At 42.4% G+C, this 15,014-nt stretch overlaps 1 protein-coding gene across 2 annotated transcripts; it reads right to left on the bottom strand.

Annotated features, from left to right (window-relative positions):
* Positions 1-1,831: 1,831 nt before the first annotated feature.
* Positions 1,832-13,324, bottom strand: cacng7b (calcium channel, voltage-dependent, gamma subunit 7b). 2 transcript variants are annotated; one of them, XM_034554029.1, is made up of 6 exons: positions 13,072-13,324; positions 9,091-9,286; positions 8,637-8,723; positions 7,580-7,720; positions 5,070-5,215; positions 1,832-4,372 (listed from the first exon to the last, which is right to left on the bottom strand). In XM_034554029.1, exons 2-6 carry the CDS (start codon positions 9,284-9,286, stop codon positions 3,923-3,925), a joined length of 1,020 nt encoding a protein of 339 aa, XP_034409920.1. In that variant the 5' UTR covers positions 13,072-13,324; the 3' UTR covers positions 1,832-3,922. The 2 variants fall into 2 exon arrangements, with proteins under 2 accessions (XP_034409920.1, XP_034409921.1); XM_034554030.1 differs by lacking the exon at positions 13,072-13,324 and having other exon boundaries at positions 3,923-3,981; positions 4,141-4,372.
* Between the last annotated feature and the right edge of the window lie 1,690 nt (positions 13,325-15,014).

Below are 15,014 nucleotides of genomic sequence, written 5' to 3'. Positions count from 1 at the left end.
ATGCCTACACACACACACACACACGCACACACACACACACACACACACACACACACACACATACACACACACGCACGCACACACGCACGCACACACACACACACACACACACACACACTCACACACGCACACACACACGCACACACACACATACACACGCACGCACGTAAACACACACACACACACACACCCACACACACACACACCTCTCAGTCAGACAGACAGCAGAGTGCTCACGCGTTTTAGCTTTATTGACCTGTGGATGTTTGATGTTTGACTTCCTAATATAACACCTCTTTCTCTGACTTGCTTTTTCTTACACACACACGAGCACAGTCACACATTATTATTTCCTATTTGCAGATTTGGTGTCTTGCTTTCAAATTCTATGTCGTTCTGGATTGTTTTCTGATAGAAATATTGAGTTCTAGATTTCAGTTTGTAATCCATTGACCAGAAACAACACACTGCATTATTAGTTTACAAAAGTATTTATTTTAATTGTATGACAACATATTTGTGTACGACAAACCAGATTTGAATTGGTGTTTTACTTCCCTTTAAGTTAACTTACTTTGTACTACATTCATTCAGATATTTTGTAATGCTATTTCTTTCATCTCAGGCGGGTTATGATAAACAATTATAAACGTTCATGCCAACAAACACAGCCAGTCACACACAAACGCATACACACATACAGCACTGATCAATTGTTGCCTTCAGGCTGTGGTGGCTTGCCGTGACTGAGGAGGGAGCCTGGTTAACATCAGTGGTTCACCGCAGTGCAGTGTGCATTCACTTACAATAGTTCCCTCCATCACACAGACCAGCCAGGAAAACACTCTTCACCTTCTCATTATAAGTGCATGAGCGCTACGATTCACATAAAAATGAGGGCGTATCTTTCAGTTCTGTCCTTATTATAATTATTATTATGTTTATGTTTTAAAAAAAGAAGAAAAATAGAAAGATATCAATTCAGAAGCAGAAAACCAGAGCGGGTGAACAGGTTGAAATGAACCCATGTTTATGTTTTATTCATGTTTAGGGGAAAGCGAGTGTCACTTTCAACAGGAATCTTAATTACAACTGCTATCGAATTATGTAACTCAAGATTATACAGCATCAGTTGCATTGAAGCATTGAACAGTATTTGTTTTACCCATTTTTTTCTTAACAAAGATGGTCATGTGCAAGAAGTCCACGCTTTATGCAGAAGCAAGCACAGCTACACCCTTTTATGTAATCATGTAGAGGCAAAGCAAAAAGCTGGGGGTAGTAGAGAGGGAAAAACAAAGAGGTACAGAGATGAAAAGGGAAAGAACTGCCGCAGTTTAAGAGGCAGCGAATGATTATCGAATGGTTCTATGAATAAAAATGTGATGCAAAGGAAGAAACCGAACAGCTGTCCACAGTCACAAAGGTCATGATGGGGTCATCAGTAGTCAAAAGGTTACAAATGTGGATTTAAACCGGAAGGTTTAGATACCTATTGGTTGGAAACATCTAGATCTTCTTCAACAGCTACTGCTGAGTTGCCCTTGAGCAAGGCACTTAACCCCTAACCGTAAAAGCAGAACCAACAACAGAAGGTCACAGTGACACTGGGCTTCACCTATACTAACTTGTGCCAATGCAAAAACAAAGAGCCGGGATGAAGAACCACGTGCTTGAGCAACCAAACCCTGCAGAGGGTGGAAATATGATGATATCTCCACGATCTCACTTTATATTCTCCCCCGTATGTGTGAAATTGCACCAATCCTCTGTAGGATATCAGTGTGTTTCCCTCTCTCCAGCATCACAGTGATAATGAAAACCAGCCATTACACAATGCCACAATGGTTTTATTCTCATTACAGAGATGTATCGTATCGATGTGTCCCTGTGCATGATGTGCCTTAAAAACAAACAAACTAAATCAACTGTTCTACTGTTTTTGATACGCAGGTCCTGCTCGTCTGCCCAAGATTATACGACTCTGCATTGTTGAGATACTGTACAGTATTTAAGAGCACCTTGATCTGAACATTACAGTTCTAAAGCATCTGAAAATATATAACTTACCTCAAAATGAAGCACAACATGACAAGTGCATGATAAAGTAAGCTAAAATATCCCACAATGTCATACATGCCTACAATGTGATGTTAAAAGAGTGACTCATCAATTAGTCCATAAAAAAAAAAGAAAATAGATCAATAATTGTATTCCTTTTCAAAGCAAAATGCCAAACATATGCTGGAAGATTGTATGCGTTTCTGCATAAATGGAGAAAGCGTTTGGTTTTGGACTATTGGTTGAATAAAACAAACTAATTAAATAAATAGCGTTGAGCTTTGGGCCATTACACTTCTTCACTATTTTCTACAAAACAATGAATCTAGATTAATAAGTAGATTAGGCGATGATGAAAATAGAGAGCTCAATATCACGTTTTCATTTAAACATACATTTTCAGATACTTTGGCACAATGTACCAACACAAATGGGAACCGGAAATATTGGAATTAAAGAACGGCCTATACTTTGTCCATGTCCTGAGGACTTGCGTTTCGTAAACAGTGGTATTGTCCTTTGAGCATTAAGTGCAAATGTTATCAATGCTTCCATCTGTGAGTTTTTCAGATATATAAACAGCATTGAAGCTTTAAAAAAATACTTCTAACCAGTCGTTAAAGCATAAATCGTGCTCCGTGTGCAGTTCAAAATGGCATGTCTTGTTGCACCCGTCCAACTCATCTGTGCTGCACCATCAACTGACACACAGTGCAGGTCCGTGAAGAACGAAGAGTGCATGAAAAAGTAGTGACCTGGGCTCGGATCTGATCCAGGGTCAGTGCTGAACAGTGGCCAGAAGAGGGCATCAGACCGCCACATCCGTGTCGGGCGGGTCCTCCTTCTAACCGTCGCTGCGTCTGCGTCGTTGGTTGTGGTGCTTGTTGCAGTCTTCATCCAAAGCTGAATGAGTCAGACATTTTCTTAATGTGACTTGTGCCAAAGCTTCATTCATAATCTAACAACAGCTATATAGAAGTCCTCATGTGCAATTGTATGTACAATAAATTTAGAAATTGGTATCTTAATCGAATATGTAAAACATAAAGTAGATTTCTCCTGATGATATTTCAGAACATAGTCCACTTCTGTCAGTTTTTTTTTTTTTTTTTTTTTTACAAAGATTAACAGCATTCACATACAGTGTTCTTATTTCAGAACTACTCTATTGTTACCTAATACTTTCATTATTAATAATAATAGTTATAACAATAATAATACGTTGACATTGTGAGTTCTGAAACTGGATTGATGATGTAAGAAATTCAGAGAAGACAAGAATATATTTAACCATATTTACCTTTCGGTAAAAGGGTATGTAGTCTGTGTATTGTTATGAATCATGTATGTATAAAACTATGTGCATCCTCAGTCTTTGTGATCAGTGTTTTGCATTGCACATTTCCAAATGCATACACATTTCCTGCAGCACTGCAGTATCTTCGTATTATACCGCAGCCCCTCGCTCTCCCTGCCTCCCTCTCCCTCCCCTATATCTCCTCTGTCACTAAACCTAACCTCTAAAGTCTGTCTAGGAATCACTTTTTTTACCTCGTTCCATCATGAAAAACTGAAATTCTTCTTTTTCTTTTCCAATCTTCTCTTGTTTTGTTTTTTTCTTCGCCCATAGCACTTTCTGGCATACCTCCACAATCCTGTTAAATCTCCAACACCTCCTTTGTCCTTGGTTCATTATTGTTCCCACGCTACATTTTATTATGTCTGATCACCTCTCTCTCCACTTAATCTCACATGATCTGTGCTCCAAATTCAGCATTTACTCTCATCCACATCTAAATGTACAGTGTACGTGATTATGAGGAGCAAGTGTCTCTCCTTGCCTCCCTAATGCTCCCTCTTCCTAACAGGGGGAGGCGCTCATGTGCATGTGAGTGTGATAGTGGGGGGGAGGGACGGGCGACGGAGGCATGGCCATGGGAAGAGCTTGGCCTTGGGGATGTGAGGCGTGCGACCTGGTGAGGGTGTGTGTGGAGGGGTAGCCAGCAGACTGCGGGGGCATTTGGTAGCTCCCTGCGGAAGAAGACCCAGAAGGCGGGCTGCCCTGCCCTTGGAGGCTGTTTTTGGGGGGCACCGGGGGTGCCTGGTTGAGCTGAATGGAGATGTCGCTGGAGGCTTCGGAGGTGCTGCGGCCTCGCTTTGGCGGAGGCCAGGATGCTTCAGGGTGGAGGAACTGCCCGCTGTAGTCGCTACTCTCGGACAGACGGGGGCGGTAGAGTGCAGGGTGGGGGCGGTACATCTCCTCCTCGGCGTAGCGCTTCATAAACAGATAGACTGACATCACCCCGGCCCCCTGAGACAGCGCGTGAGAAAGGAAGCAGTAAGAGATAAGGGGGTGATAAGATGCCACAGTGAGTTCAGAGAAAAATACACTTTCAAAGAAGTAGTAACAAGTGATGGCGAGGAATATGAGATTAAAAGTGACTGATAGGCCAGAGGTGTGAACAGGAATGTAGGAAATAAAGGGCTGAAAATATGTGCTTTGATTTAGAAAGATAAGAGAACACTTTAGCTCATATATAACAGATTGAAAGGGAAAGAAAGGCGAAAGGAGGAGATATGAGTGTGGAGAACAGATGGGGAGAAAGGAGAGGAGAGAAGAGGGGAGGAGGTTAGTGTCCACTGCAACACATTAAGAGCAGTGCTGCTAGTGATGATGGGAAAGAGGCAGAAGGAGAGTGTGTGTGTGTGTGTGTGTATGTGTGTGGGGTGGGGGGGGGGGGGGGGGGGGGGGGGGGGGGGGCAGATGATTCACATGATACCTCTCCATGCATGTATGCACACATGAGCACACACACAAACCATTGATGCCTCACCATGTCTACAGAATTATCATCATCTCACTTTCTTACACACTCATATAACACTCTTTGCGTGTAACATATGAATGCGAACAGACACACACTCTCTCACTCTCTTTCCCATATAGCTTGCCACGAACAACAACACAAACACACAGACACACACACACACACTGAGCTTAGACCGACCTCTTTGAGTAAGAAGGAAGAGGCAGCGAAGGCGAAGGACCAGCCATAATGGTAGTTGAAGAACTGCTCGGGCTCCCTGGGTCGGTTCATCACCTCGTCATTAATGCTGGAGATGTAGAGCACCAGGCCGACCACCAGACTGAGGCCTGCACACGGCACATTAACAACGACAGCGAGTCAGAGAGTCAGATACAAGAGAGAGCGAGGAGGTCATTATATGGCCATCCAGACAGCTGCAACCAGTGTGGCGAGGGTCGAGGAAACAGAGAGAGCGAGAGGGCGAGAGAGCGAGAGAGCGATGGGATGTGGAGTTACCAGACCAAGCAATTAGCCTCCAAAATGCTAACATTAAAAAACAGATGACGGAGAGACCTGAGTGTGTGTGTATGTATCACAATGACAGATAAAGAGATAAAGATCAATGACTTTGAGAGATAAATGCCTCATAGAAACAAAACAATGTAATTATTATTAATGGGAAACATAAAAAATATATATTACAAAGTTAAGTTAGACCTTTTGATTGGTTTGTCTTCTTGTTGTTTCCTATGTCTGCTTATGCTTATTGGTAAGGACATTGTAAGCGACTTAACTTCCTACCTCCTGCAGTAGTAATTTGTTCTGCTAATTCCTGACTAAAAATCGTGTAGGAAGTGGTACCGTTTTAGTGTGTGGTTTAGGTAACATAAGCACTTCTAATTAGGCTGAAAAAGACTGTGGTCATGGTTAATTGTTAAAAAACTGGGTTGCCTGCAGATTTCCATTTCAACTAAATCATTTTATTTCCTTTACTCACCCTGAGAACAAAGTACCTTTAATTTAATTGTAATCTTGCAATGTCATATTTTGATTACTGACTGAACTCGTACATTTAGAATTTGGCCCTTTTTGAAAATCCCATTTAAGAAATGTTTAAAAAGAGAGAGAGAGATAAACACCGAAAGAACGTAAACACTGTAAACGTACAGTGTGTTACAGGACTCTAATCATCGTATGGAAAACCAGAATAAGCTTTCAATTGCCCTTTTTAGCCAGAAGCAACATATACAACATTAAAACCCCTTCCTGCAAGAACACTCTTAGAAATGTTAAATGCATGAGAAACAACATATGGCCAACATTGAAGAATCAATATTCAAAGAAAGCTGCATGCTGTAAGCAGCAAAATGAGTATTTTTAGCCTTCCTTGCTAAATTTAAATGTACCACCCGGCTGTCAGGCAGTTATGTCCTTCACAGTAAAACGTTGAGTTTAAGAGGCTGTGTTGTCAATTTAAATTGAAAACGACAGAAAATGCAGAAACCATGCTGCTGTCAATCGTGCAGTGGAAGCACGTCTTTATCTACATAAGTAACAACATGGATGTGCACCTTCACACTTAGTAGATGAAGGAAAGAAAGGAAGAAGAAAAAAGATCACGTGTCTACAAGTACAAATGCATATGCAAGTTTGTCTCTGGGTTAAGAGAGAAATATCAACTTCTAAGCGCGTTGAACAGCTGTGGCATCTGAATTCTGTTCTATCAATCAAAACACGACTGACTCAAACTACAATATTTACCAAACACCATTTCAGTGATGCAGCAGAAAGGGCTCACGTCACTCAGCCGTCCACAAACACCACAACATCCACAGTGACTAAGACATCTGAGGGAATGTACACTGAATGGACGAGTAAGTAGGATCTGAGAGAAAGGAGAGCAACTGAGAGAGGGGGGGTGGGGGGGACAGAAAAAGCTATGAAAAAGGAGAAGCTGGGTGAATGAGAGAAGGGGGGAGGCTAATGGAGGAGGGGTGAGTCGGGAAGGCAGGATGAGTTTAGAGAGAGAGAGAGAGGCTCAGTGCAGCAGAATATCTAACCACTGAAAAGCCATTTCCTACACGTGCCCCTTAATATCACCCTATTATAAAATAACACTGTGACACTTCCAGCACAGGCTATAAACATTACATAACCCCGGTTACATAAAACCTATTATTCTGCTACACCCTTTATCAGCAAGTCGGGAGCTGTTGCCGCAGCTACCGTGCGATGCTCCTCTGAGCTCTGCTTCCTTCTCACACATGTCAAGTGAAACAGCCTTTAGAGAACACAAGCTCCCACTTGGCACCTGGCAGTCTCAACACACAGAGGACCAGAAGCGGGAGCATTAGAGCCACCTGCTGTTCAACAAGGTTAATTACACTAATGCAGAAAATGAAGATGAAAGACCCGCTCATGGTACTGTGGCAATAGCGCATGTCTGTTCAGAATTTTGACAAGCCTCGAGCGTAATCCAAAAATTCATAATTTATCTCATTAAGCCTGTTTAATTCCAAAGTAGGAAGAGCCGGAAATTGATCTAGTCACCTTTTCTGATGACAGCCGACTCATCTGCATCATGCACTATAAATAGAGCCGTGATGGAGTGTGTGCCCCGTGTGTGTGTGTGACACGGGACACACCGGGCTGCTGTAATCAATCACAGAGTGGAGGATGTGGTGACGGCGGACATGAGTAATGGTTCCCACCTGAGAGGATGAAGAAGATGCCGGACACAAAGGCCAGGATGGTGCGCTGAGGCCGGATGTGTCCGATGTTACTGATGACGAAGGCCGTGAAGACGAAAAGCAGCGACACCATCGGGAAGGGCGTCGCTGTGCGCACCATCTCTGTAGGGAGCAGAGGTCACCGGGTTAAAACACTGTGCCCTTAAACTGCTGGGAGAGGTGAATGATAATGTCTCTGGAGCTATGAAGTATAGTTAAGGACAATCATAGGTGGTCAAATCAAGGATTTAAGTGTGCTCAGTTGAAGTGGAGATGCCAATGACATTCATTACTAAAATAGGGAGATTGGAAACAGCATTCCTTTGGTCTGCTTTTCACTACTCGTATGGACAAATACAGAAATAACATGTAAGTGTCTACTTGCTTTAGGACTATGGGGAACAGAGTTTTGATGTAAAACGCTTCTACATGTGTTGTAAATCTGTAAGATTACAGAGAAACTTTTCAGTTACTATTCCATCATTCAGTACTATCTAAAACAGCAATGAGAAAATGTTGCCGGTAATGAACTAATGAATACTCTTTGTGTTACATTTGAATGTATTATAACAGTTGAATATATTTTAGAAATAATACTAATACAAAATTCAATTTTAGTTTAATTTAATCCAGTAAATGGGTTAAAAACAGTATCTTTGCTTATGAGGATGATCCTTTTAAAATCACTTCAATGTAGTTCATCTGATTTTCTGTTAGAGAACAAAAGCTGCAACTAACGATTGTTGAGTCCAAGTTTTTAAATATCTTATTTTGTCTGACCGACAGTCCAAAAGATAATCAGTTAACTGTGATAAATAAAAACAAACAGAAAAAAGCATATTCTCACAGTTGGCTGCAACAAGATAATTGTGTCTGTTTTACTTTAATCGAGTTTAAAATTAAAATAAAAAAATCGATCCACTAATCGTTGCAATTCTAATATTGTGTTAAAATGTCAGTACCCACGACCACTCAGCAGGGGGACTCTGCAGTTCCTCTCACTGTGTAACGTCACTGAGCTGCTGTATGTTTTACTCACTGAGGATATTTGCAGTGTTTTCAGTGGTGATCTCGATATCGGGTTCAGTGAAGTACTCCGATGCAACACATCTCCCGTTTTCTGCTCCTGAGAGGAAACACACACACACACAAACAAAGAGGAACATGAGGAAAGTAAACTAAACCCCCCCAAAAAGGAGAACGAAACCTCTCTGTGTCTCTGTAAGTCCTGCTCACAGGTAACGATCATGTTTTGTGACAGCTATGATTCTCGAGGCCAGAAGCTCGCCTTCTCTCTTTTCTCCCCTTGCTGCTCTCTCACTCGGCGGCTTTTTCTGTTTCTGTGTGTTTGTCACTGAGATGATGTGGACATATGCACACGCACGTAGCAGTATTGTTTGGATGGTTGTGTGTGTGTGGGTGTGTGTGTGTGTGTGTGTGTGTGCACACATGTATCTGTCTTCTACAGTGAATATGTTGTTGCATCTTCCTACCAGCCACGAAGCAAACTCTCCAGAGGCCTGAATGCAGCGCCATCTTCACCTCCATGCTCTGGTTCTGCTGCAGGATGATGCCCTCCACCATGATCAGCCAGTAGTCCGTGGACACGGCCACCCCCACTAGAAGCAGACCGCAGGCTCCGAACACTGTAGACAGGATGGTCAGCGCACGGCTGCTGCACGAACTCATCTGGAGGGTGGAACGAGGGGAGGGAAAGGTGTTAGAGGAGAGGAGGAATTACACGTCAAAACTGTGGAGACAGTCATGTAGGTGCATTTGCATGGGGGCATGGCGGAAGGTCATTAAGAACGGGGGAAACACTGAGACAGACGTTTGACGAGCACACATCCAAAGAGCTACCGGCTATCTTCCTGTCTCGCTCCGTTATTGCTAAAGATGAGTTAGTGACACATTCGGTGGCAACCAATCCTGTTAAAGGTCAGAGAGGAGCCAATGCAACAGATGATGACTTCACGATGAACCGCTGAACTCAGGAGAGGACTTTTAAAAAACGGATAGTAAACACACGCACGCACACACAGATCAGGAGAGGTCCTGTGTGACTCACACATGGTCTTTCTGTGACTTAGTTCTGGTTGACTGGGAAAGACTTCACTGCAACTCCATTGAGCATGCTGTCTGTATGCATTTGCGGGTTTCTGTGCGCGCGTGTGTGTGTGTGTGTGTGTGTGTGTGTGTGTGTGTGTGTGTGATTGTTCAGCCAAAATCCTCTGCTTAATTTGGAGTGTGGTTCAGTATCATCAGCTTGACAACTAATGGAGAACGCATGCATGAGAGCGGGGCTGGTGTTTACTGTAATCACCCTCATGTTGCTTACTTATCATGAGGATCATTACTGTTATGCAGCTGACCCCCTTTTTAAGCAGTTAGATTAGCTCTTGTTTTGATTATTTTTGGACTTTTTTTTACAGTTTGTATTATCTCTGAGACATACACTATATTTTATATGTTTGAATAGTTTTCTTTCAATTTATCTTATTACTAGACACTACTAGCTAAAACTATAGGACCACCTTTAGTTCTCAAGTATCACACTGTAGCTCACAGACCATTAAAGTCCACTTAAGTGACTTTAAAGGAAATGTGACATCATATTAACTGTCTGGAAGAGCCACATTATGGAAGCATTTCACCTGCTCTGCAACTAGGTACAGAAACACACTAAAATGTGTACTCAGACAACTTTACCGACATCATTACACAACACTGTGCTGTTTGCAGCCTGAGATGTGGACAAGAGGCAGAATGGAGCTTTAACACCAACGTCTGACCCTTACTGTCAAAGAATAATTCATATTTGTTGTAACAGGAAATGTTTTTTCACTCCTCTCTTGTCCAGTTTGTAACTACTCCAGCTTCACCCTCTTGTTCTCACAGTAGCTGACAGGAGTGAAATCAGGCATGTTCTTCTGCTGATGAAACACAGCTGCTGCTTCAAGGTTTGAAAGGATGTGTGTTTGAGCTGTTCCTCCGCATATCACTGTTGTGCTGAGCTGTTATTTGCATCCATGTGGCCCTCTGTCTATTTGATTGTCATTAATACAAAATGTTCACATTGCTGCAGATGACCAGATTGCTTTTTTGTAGTTTCTTGAATCACTCTCTGTAAATCCACAGCTGTGTATTATTACATACATAACATTTAGTCTAACAGACACGTGTCACTCACTGTCCTGTGGAGAGAACCATTTGCAAACAAATGTATGGTAAAAATACATCATGTTTAGGCCGACTAATTAATTAAACATTGACCAATCATCAGGCATGAAGAGCACTTTGACCACAGAAAAGGAATGCCAAATTAATGACTTAATATGAGAACCACTTTATTCTTCTTCTGGTCTTTCTTTGTATGACACGCCTTTGAGTCTTATAAAAGATACAGTCATTCTGCTGGGGAATAAACTCTTCAAGATTAAGCTTGGCCTCATCTTATCTGGACAACCATTGTGTGAGACGTGACCACTATAGAAGTTGCTTCAGTGTCTATGCAGCAGCGGGGATGAATAGAGCTTCTTTTGTTAAGAACAGAGCTGGCTGGTGGTAAAGAGTATACGCAGCAGAGAAATCCTGTGAGGAATGACACGTTTGGGCATGTTGAGGCTGAGAGAAGCGCAGAGTGAGTTACTAATGGTACGGACAGATTTGAGGGGGAAAAGGATGACCAACCACTACAAATCCAGTTGCACAAACAGGACGGATTAAATATATAGAAAATCAGGGCTATCAAAAGCAAAGGTATACGATTTACAACTGACAGGATGAATCCATGTGAGGGTACAACTGAAGATTTTAATGAATTCCTAAGTTTCACACCAAGGCTTATTCATTTCCTTATTTGTTCTGCTTTAATCAGAGGTTGTGAATCATACGACAAGTGGCCACCGCTGCTGCTGACATTTGACTGTTGAACAAGAGTTTGAGCCAGTGAGACTCAGAGGGGAGGGGGGGAGTGGTCAGGAATGAGTGAGAATCAATTGGAGTTGCAACCCAGCAGAAATGAGTGGATGTGCCCGAGTGGCTCTTCCAGACTTGTTCAGCACCACGGACAGCACCATCATCTCTCAGAGACTGCACCGTCAAACAGAAAGCACAGGAACTACATATTGCTGGTTCATAATGAATTTGGACACAAATAACACCTCATGTAAGTCATGTATTGAGACCACATCCCCCCCCCCCCCCCCCCCCCCCCCAATACAATCATCTAAAGGGCTGTGCAGCTTATGGAGAAATAACCATTGTAGACTTAAGATTGAACGGAAAAAGATTTGCTGTTAGATCTGTGATAACAATCCCATTTTAGTGCTCTGAGACAGGCCCCTCAGCTCCCTCACCCCGAAAGTAATGAGCCAATTGAATTGGTTAGATAGGAGCCACAAGGGGGACAAAAGGTTTAATTCTCTCCAATCTGTCACAATCTACAGACTGACATCACCTCTAAGCCTCACAGGAAAGAAAGACACCAAGAGAAAGAGGGAGTGATGGGCAAGAGGAAAAGATACAGAGACGTGCTGAAGAGAAGAAAGCAGCAGAGAGAGGAGGACCAAACTATGTTGGGTGAGAGTCCTTAAGGGCAGGAACAGCAGGAGAACATGTAGCAAATATATAGGTTAGCACAGGGAAAGACCTTGGCCCAAAAAAATGGAAGGAGTACCCAACAAGGACGCGCAAGACGGGCATGCGCCCACACCTGTGCTAAATTAACCAACCGTGACTGTGCAGCGTCTCAAAAACAATCCGCCGAGGATGGAGTCACTCAGTCGGAAAATAAATGACTTCATAACGAGTGGTCGTGGACATCGTGACTCAATGGGTGGGTTTGCTCAGGAGCCATCGGAGCATTTCTGCTGCGCATGCCACACTCTGGCGAAAATCGCACCATTTTCACGGCGCCGAGCAGAGAGTTGAGCATCAGATCTTCTGAAAACTACATGCATGTGAAGCGGGATCCGTATCCCGGCACGGGGCTGACCGGGGCAGCGATGTGCGCATCAGATTGTTTAGACCCCCCCCCCCCCCCCCCCCCCCCCCCCCCCCCCCTACTGTCACACACACTCACACGCGGAGTTTGGAGATGATAAACACAGAGCAGGGAACATGTGAGCGACTCGCACACACAATTGGTGAAACCAAATGAGGAGCTGCAGAACGACTCGGCTTCCAGGTGACATGTAGCCCGACTGTGATGTCTCAAAAGAAGATGTGTCTTTTTACGCTCACGCGACGCGAGGACGCGTTATGAATGCTGCGTTTTTTCTTCTTCTTTTTTTTTTTTTCTTTTTTTTTTTTTACAGCTGCTGTCATCACACACAATAATATAGACACGTATACATTTCAAATGACTGAGTCAGGTTAAGAAAGAAAAAAAAAGGCGTCATCATCATCATCACAATTACAGCCAAGGAACACACAACTGTAGTTATTTATAACAAGGGGAGAAAAATACTCACCCTGCCACGAGAGTCGTGCGCACACGTCAGGAGCCAAGAAACCTCACACCGGGGAGGTTTTGTGGATTTTGGTCTCTCTCTCTTTGATGTGTTTTCGCTTAAGCCCCTTTACCCATCCTCCAAATGCCTCTCTGTCTTCCACCCAATCGGTCCCAGGCACTGCGGTGGATCGGTTCAGCTACTTTGGCTACTAAAGAGTCATAGCGGGAGCAGGAGGGAGAGAAGTGTTGGAGAGAGAGAGAGAGGGTGAACTAGTGAGTGAGATAGTGAGTGAGTGAGTGAGTGAGAGAGGGAGAGAGAGGGAGAGAGAGAGAGAGAGAGAGAGAGAGGAGGGTCATGTTAAACTACCATTTCTCATCCTATCGTTTATATTCTGTCTTGGGGTGATTTGTTTCTGTTTGTTTCTTCCATTAGGCTGCTATACAGGAACGTAGTTGTATAATGTTGCATTATGTTACAGTAAAACCAATAGAACAATCAATTGTATTGGGTTTATGATTTGTTTACCTTTGCAATGTTGTCTTATTATCATTCATCTGTCATAGACAAAATTGCACAAACCTCTTACAAGGTGCAAAAGTGTTAATTTAGTATGTTTCCGTTTTCTTACATTTATATATATATATATATATATATATATATATATATATATATTACATCACAGAATTATTATTTTAATTACATTGTAATTCAAATACGACAGGCTTTGGCAGTACTGTGCCTCGTTATGTTCATGTCAATAAAGCAACATTCAATTTTATTTCTATATGCAAACTTAAATCCAATTTACAGAATCGTGCAGATTGACAGCATTTAGTGTCAAATATAAGTGGAACAGGAGCTGTGGTTCATTCAAGATCTTTTAGATCATTTTTAATTTCACCTTACATTATGACTATACTGACACTGCCTCCCCCCCCCATGTCTCCTGTGGTCCATGTCCCTTAGTCTATTTTTAGCTGGCTCGTGGAGGAATTCTATATTTTTAGTAACGATATCAATAGTCTACAGCACACTCTGACCTCAGGGCATGAGCCAGAAAGAAAGATAGAGAGGGAGGTGGGGGAGTATGAGAGATTGAGGCGAGATAGAAAGAGAGCAGAGAGAGAGGAAGAGGAGGCAGCAGTGAAGAGGAGGGATGATATCATGTCAAAGTGACAGTGAATGATGGACTGCACACACAACTCCGGACGCAGAGCGCTGGAGGTTCAGTAACATGAAGGGAGATACTGTCAAGGTTGGAGTAAAGTCTGTGGGAGGAGTTTAAGATCAGGCAGTCGACATCAGGTGTACAAAAATGACACCCAATAGGATTTATCATTTCACAAAAGTGTCATTACATGTTTTTTACCCTTTAAAATACCTTATATAAGGTATATGTATCTATATATTGTAGGTTCCAAACACATTACAGACTATAAAATAGTCCCGCAAGAGATATCAACATTCATGTTGTCATCACAGGAATTAATATGTAACCTATCAAAACATAAAAGTCACATTTCTTCACAAGATTAGTGATTTTTTTTGTTGAATTACAGCAAAACGATGAACATCAAGCTGCGTTTTATCTCTAAAAAAAAATAGTGGGATGCGATGTTTTGAAAATTGTAAATTAAAAATGTGAGAAATTTCACACGTTCCCTGCCTGAACACAAACTGTAAAACAGACCATAATATTGATGCAGAGGCCAGGACAAGACACAGTACTCGTATTAAAGCAAGACCCATCAAGCCATTATCAAAGAGATAACAGTAACAATAATACATTCTGACAATATGATATAAAGAGAATTACATAACACAATGCATTAAAACATTTACAGAGAAGAAGCAAGAAATGCAGATAGAAAAGGAGATGGGAAGTTGATGATATTTTAATGTGAAGGTCAACTTGTTATAACTCAGATCTCTATGGGGATATTAGCCCCATCATGATGCTG

This window comes from Cyclopterus lumpus, chromosome 16, assembly GCF_009769545.1.
Source record: "Cyclopterus lumpus isolate fCycLum1 chromosome 16, fCycLum1.pri, whole genome shotgun sequence".
Lineage (NCBI taxonomy): Eukaryota > Metazoa > Chordata > Actinopteri > Perciformes > Cyclopteridae > Cyclopterus > Cyclopterus lumpus.
The sequence above is the reverse complement of the archived record's forward strand: the minus strand, read 5'-3'. Positions and strand labels throughout refer to the sequence as shown.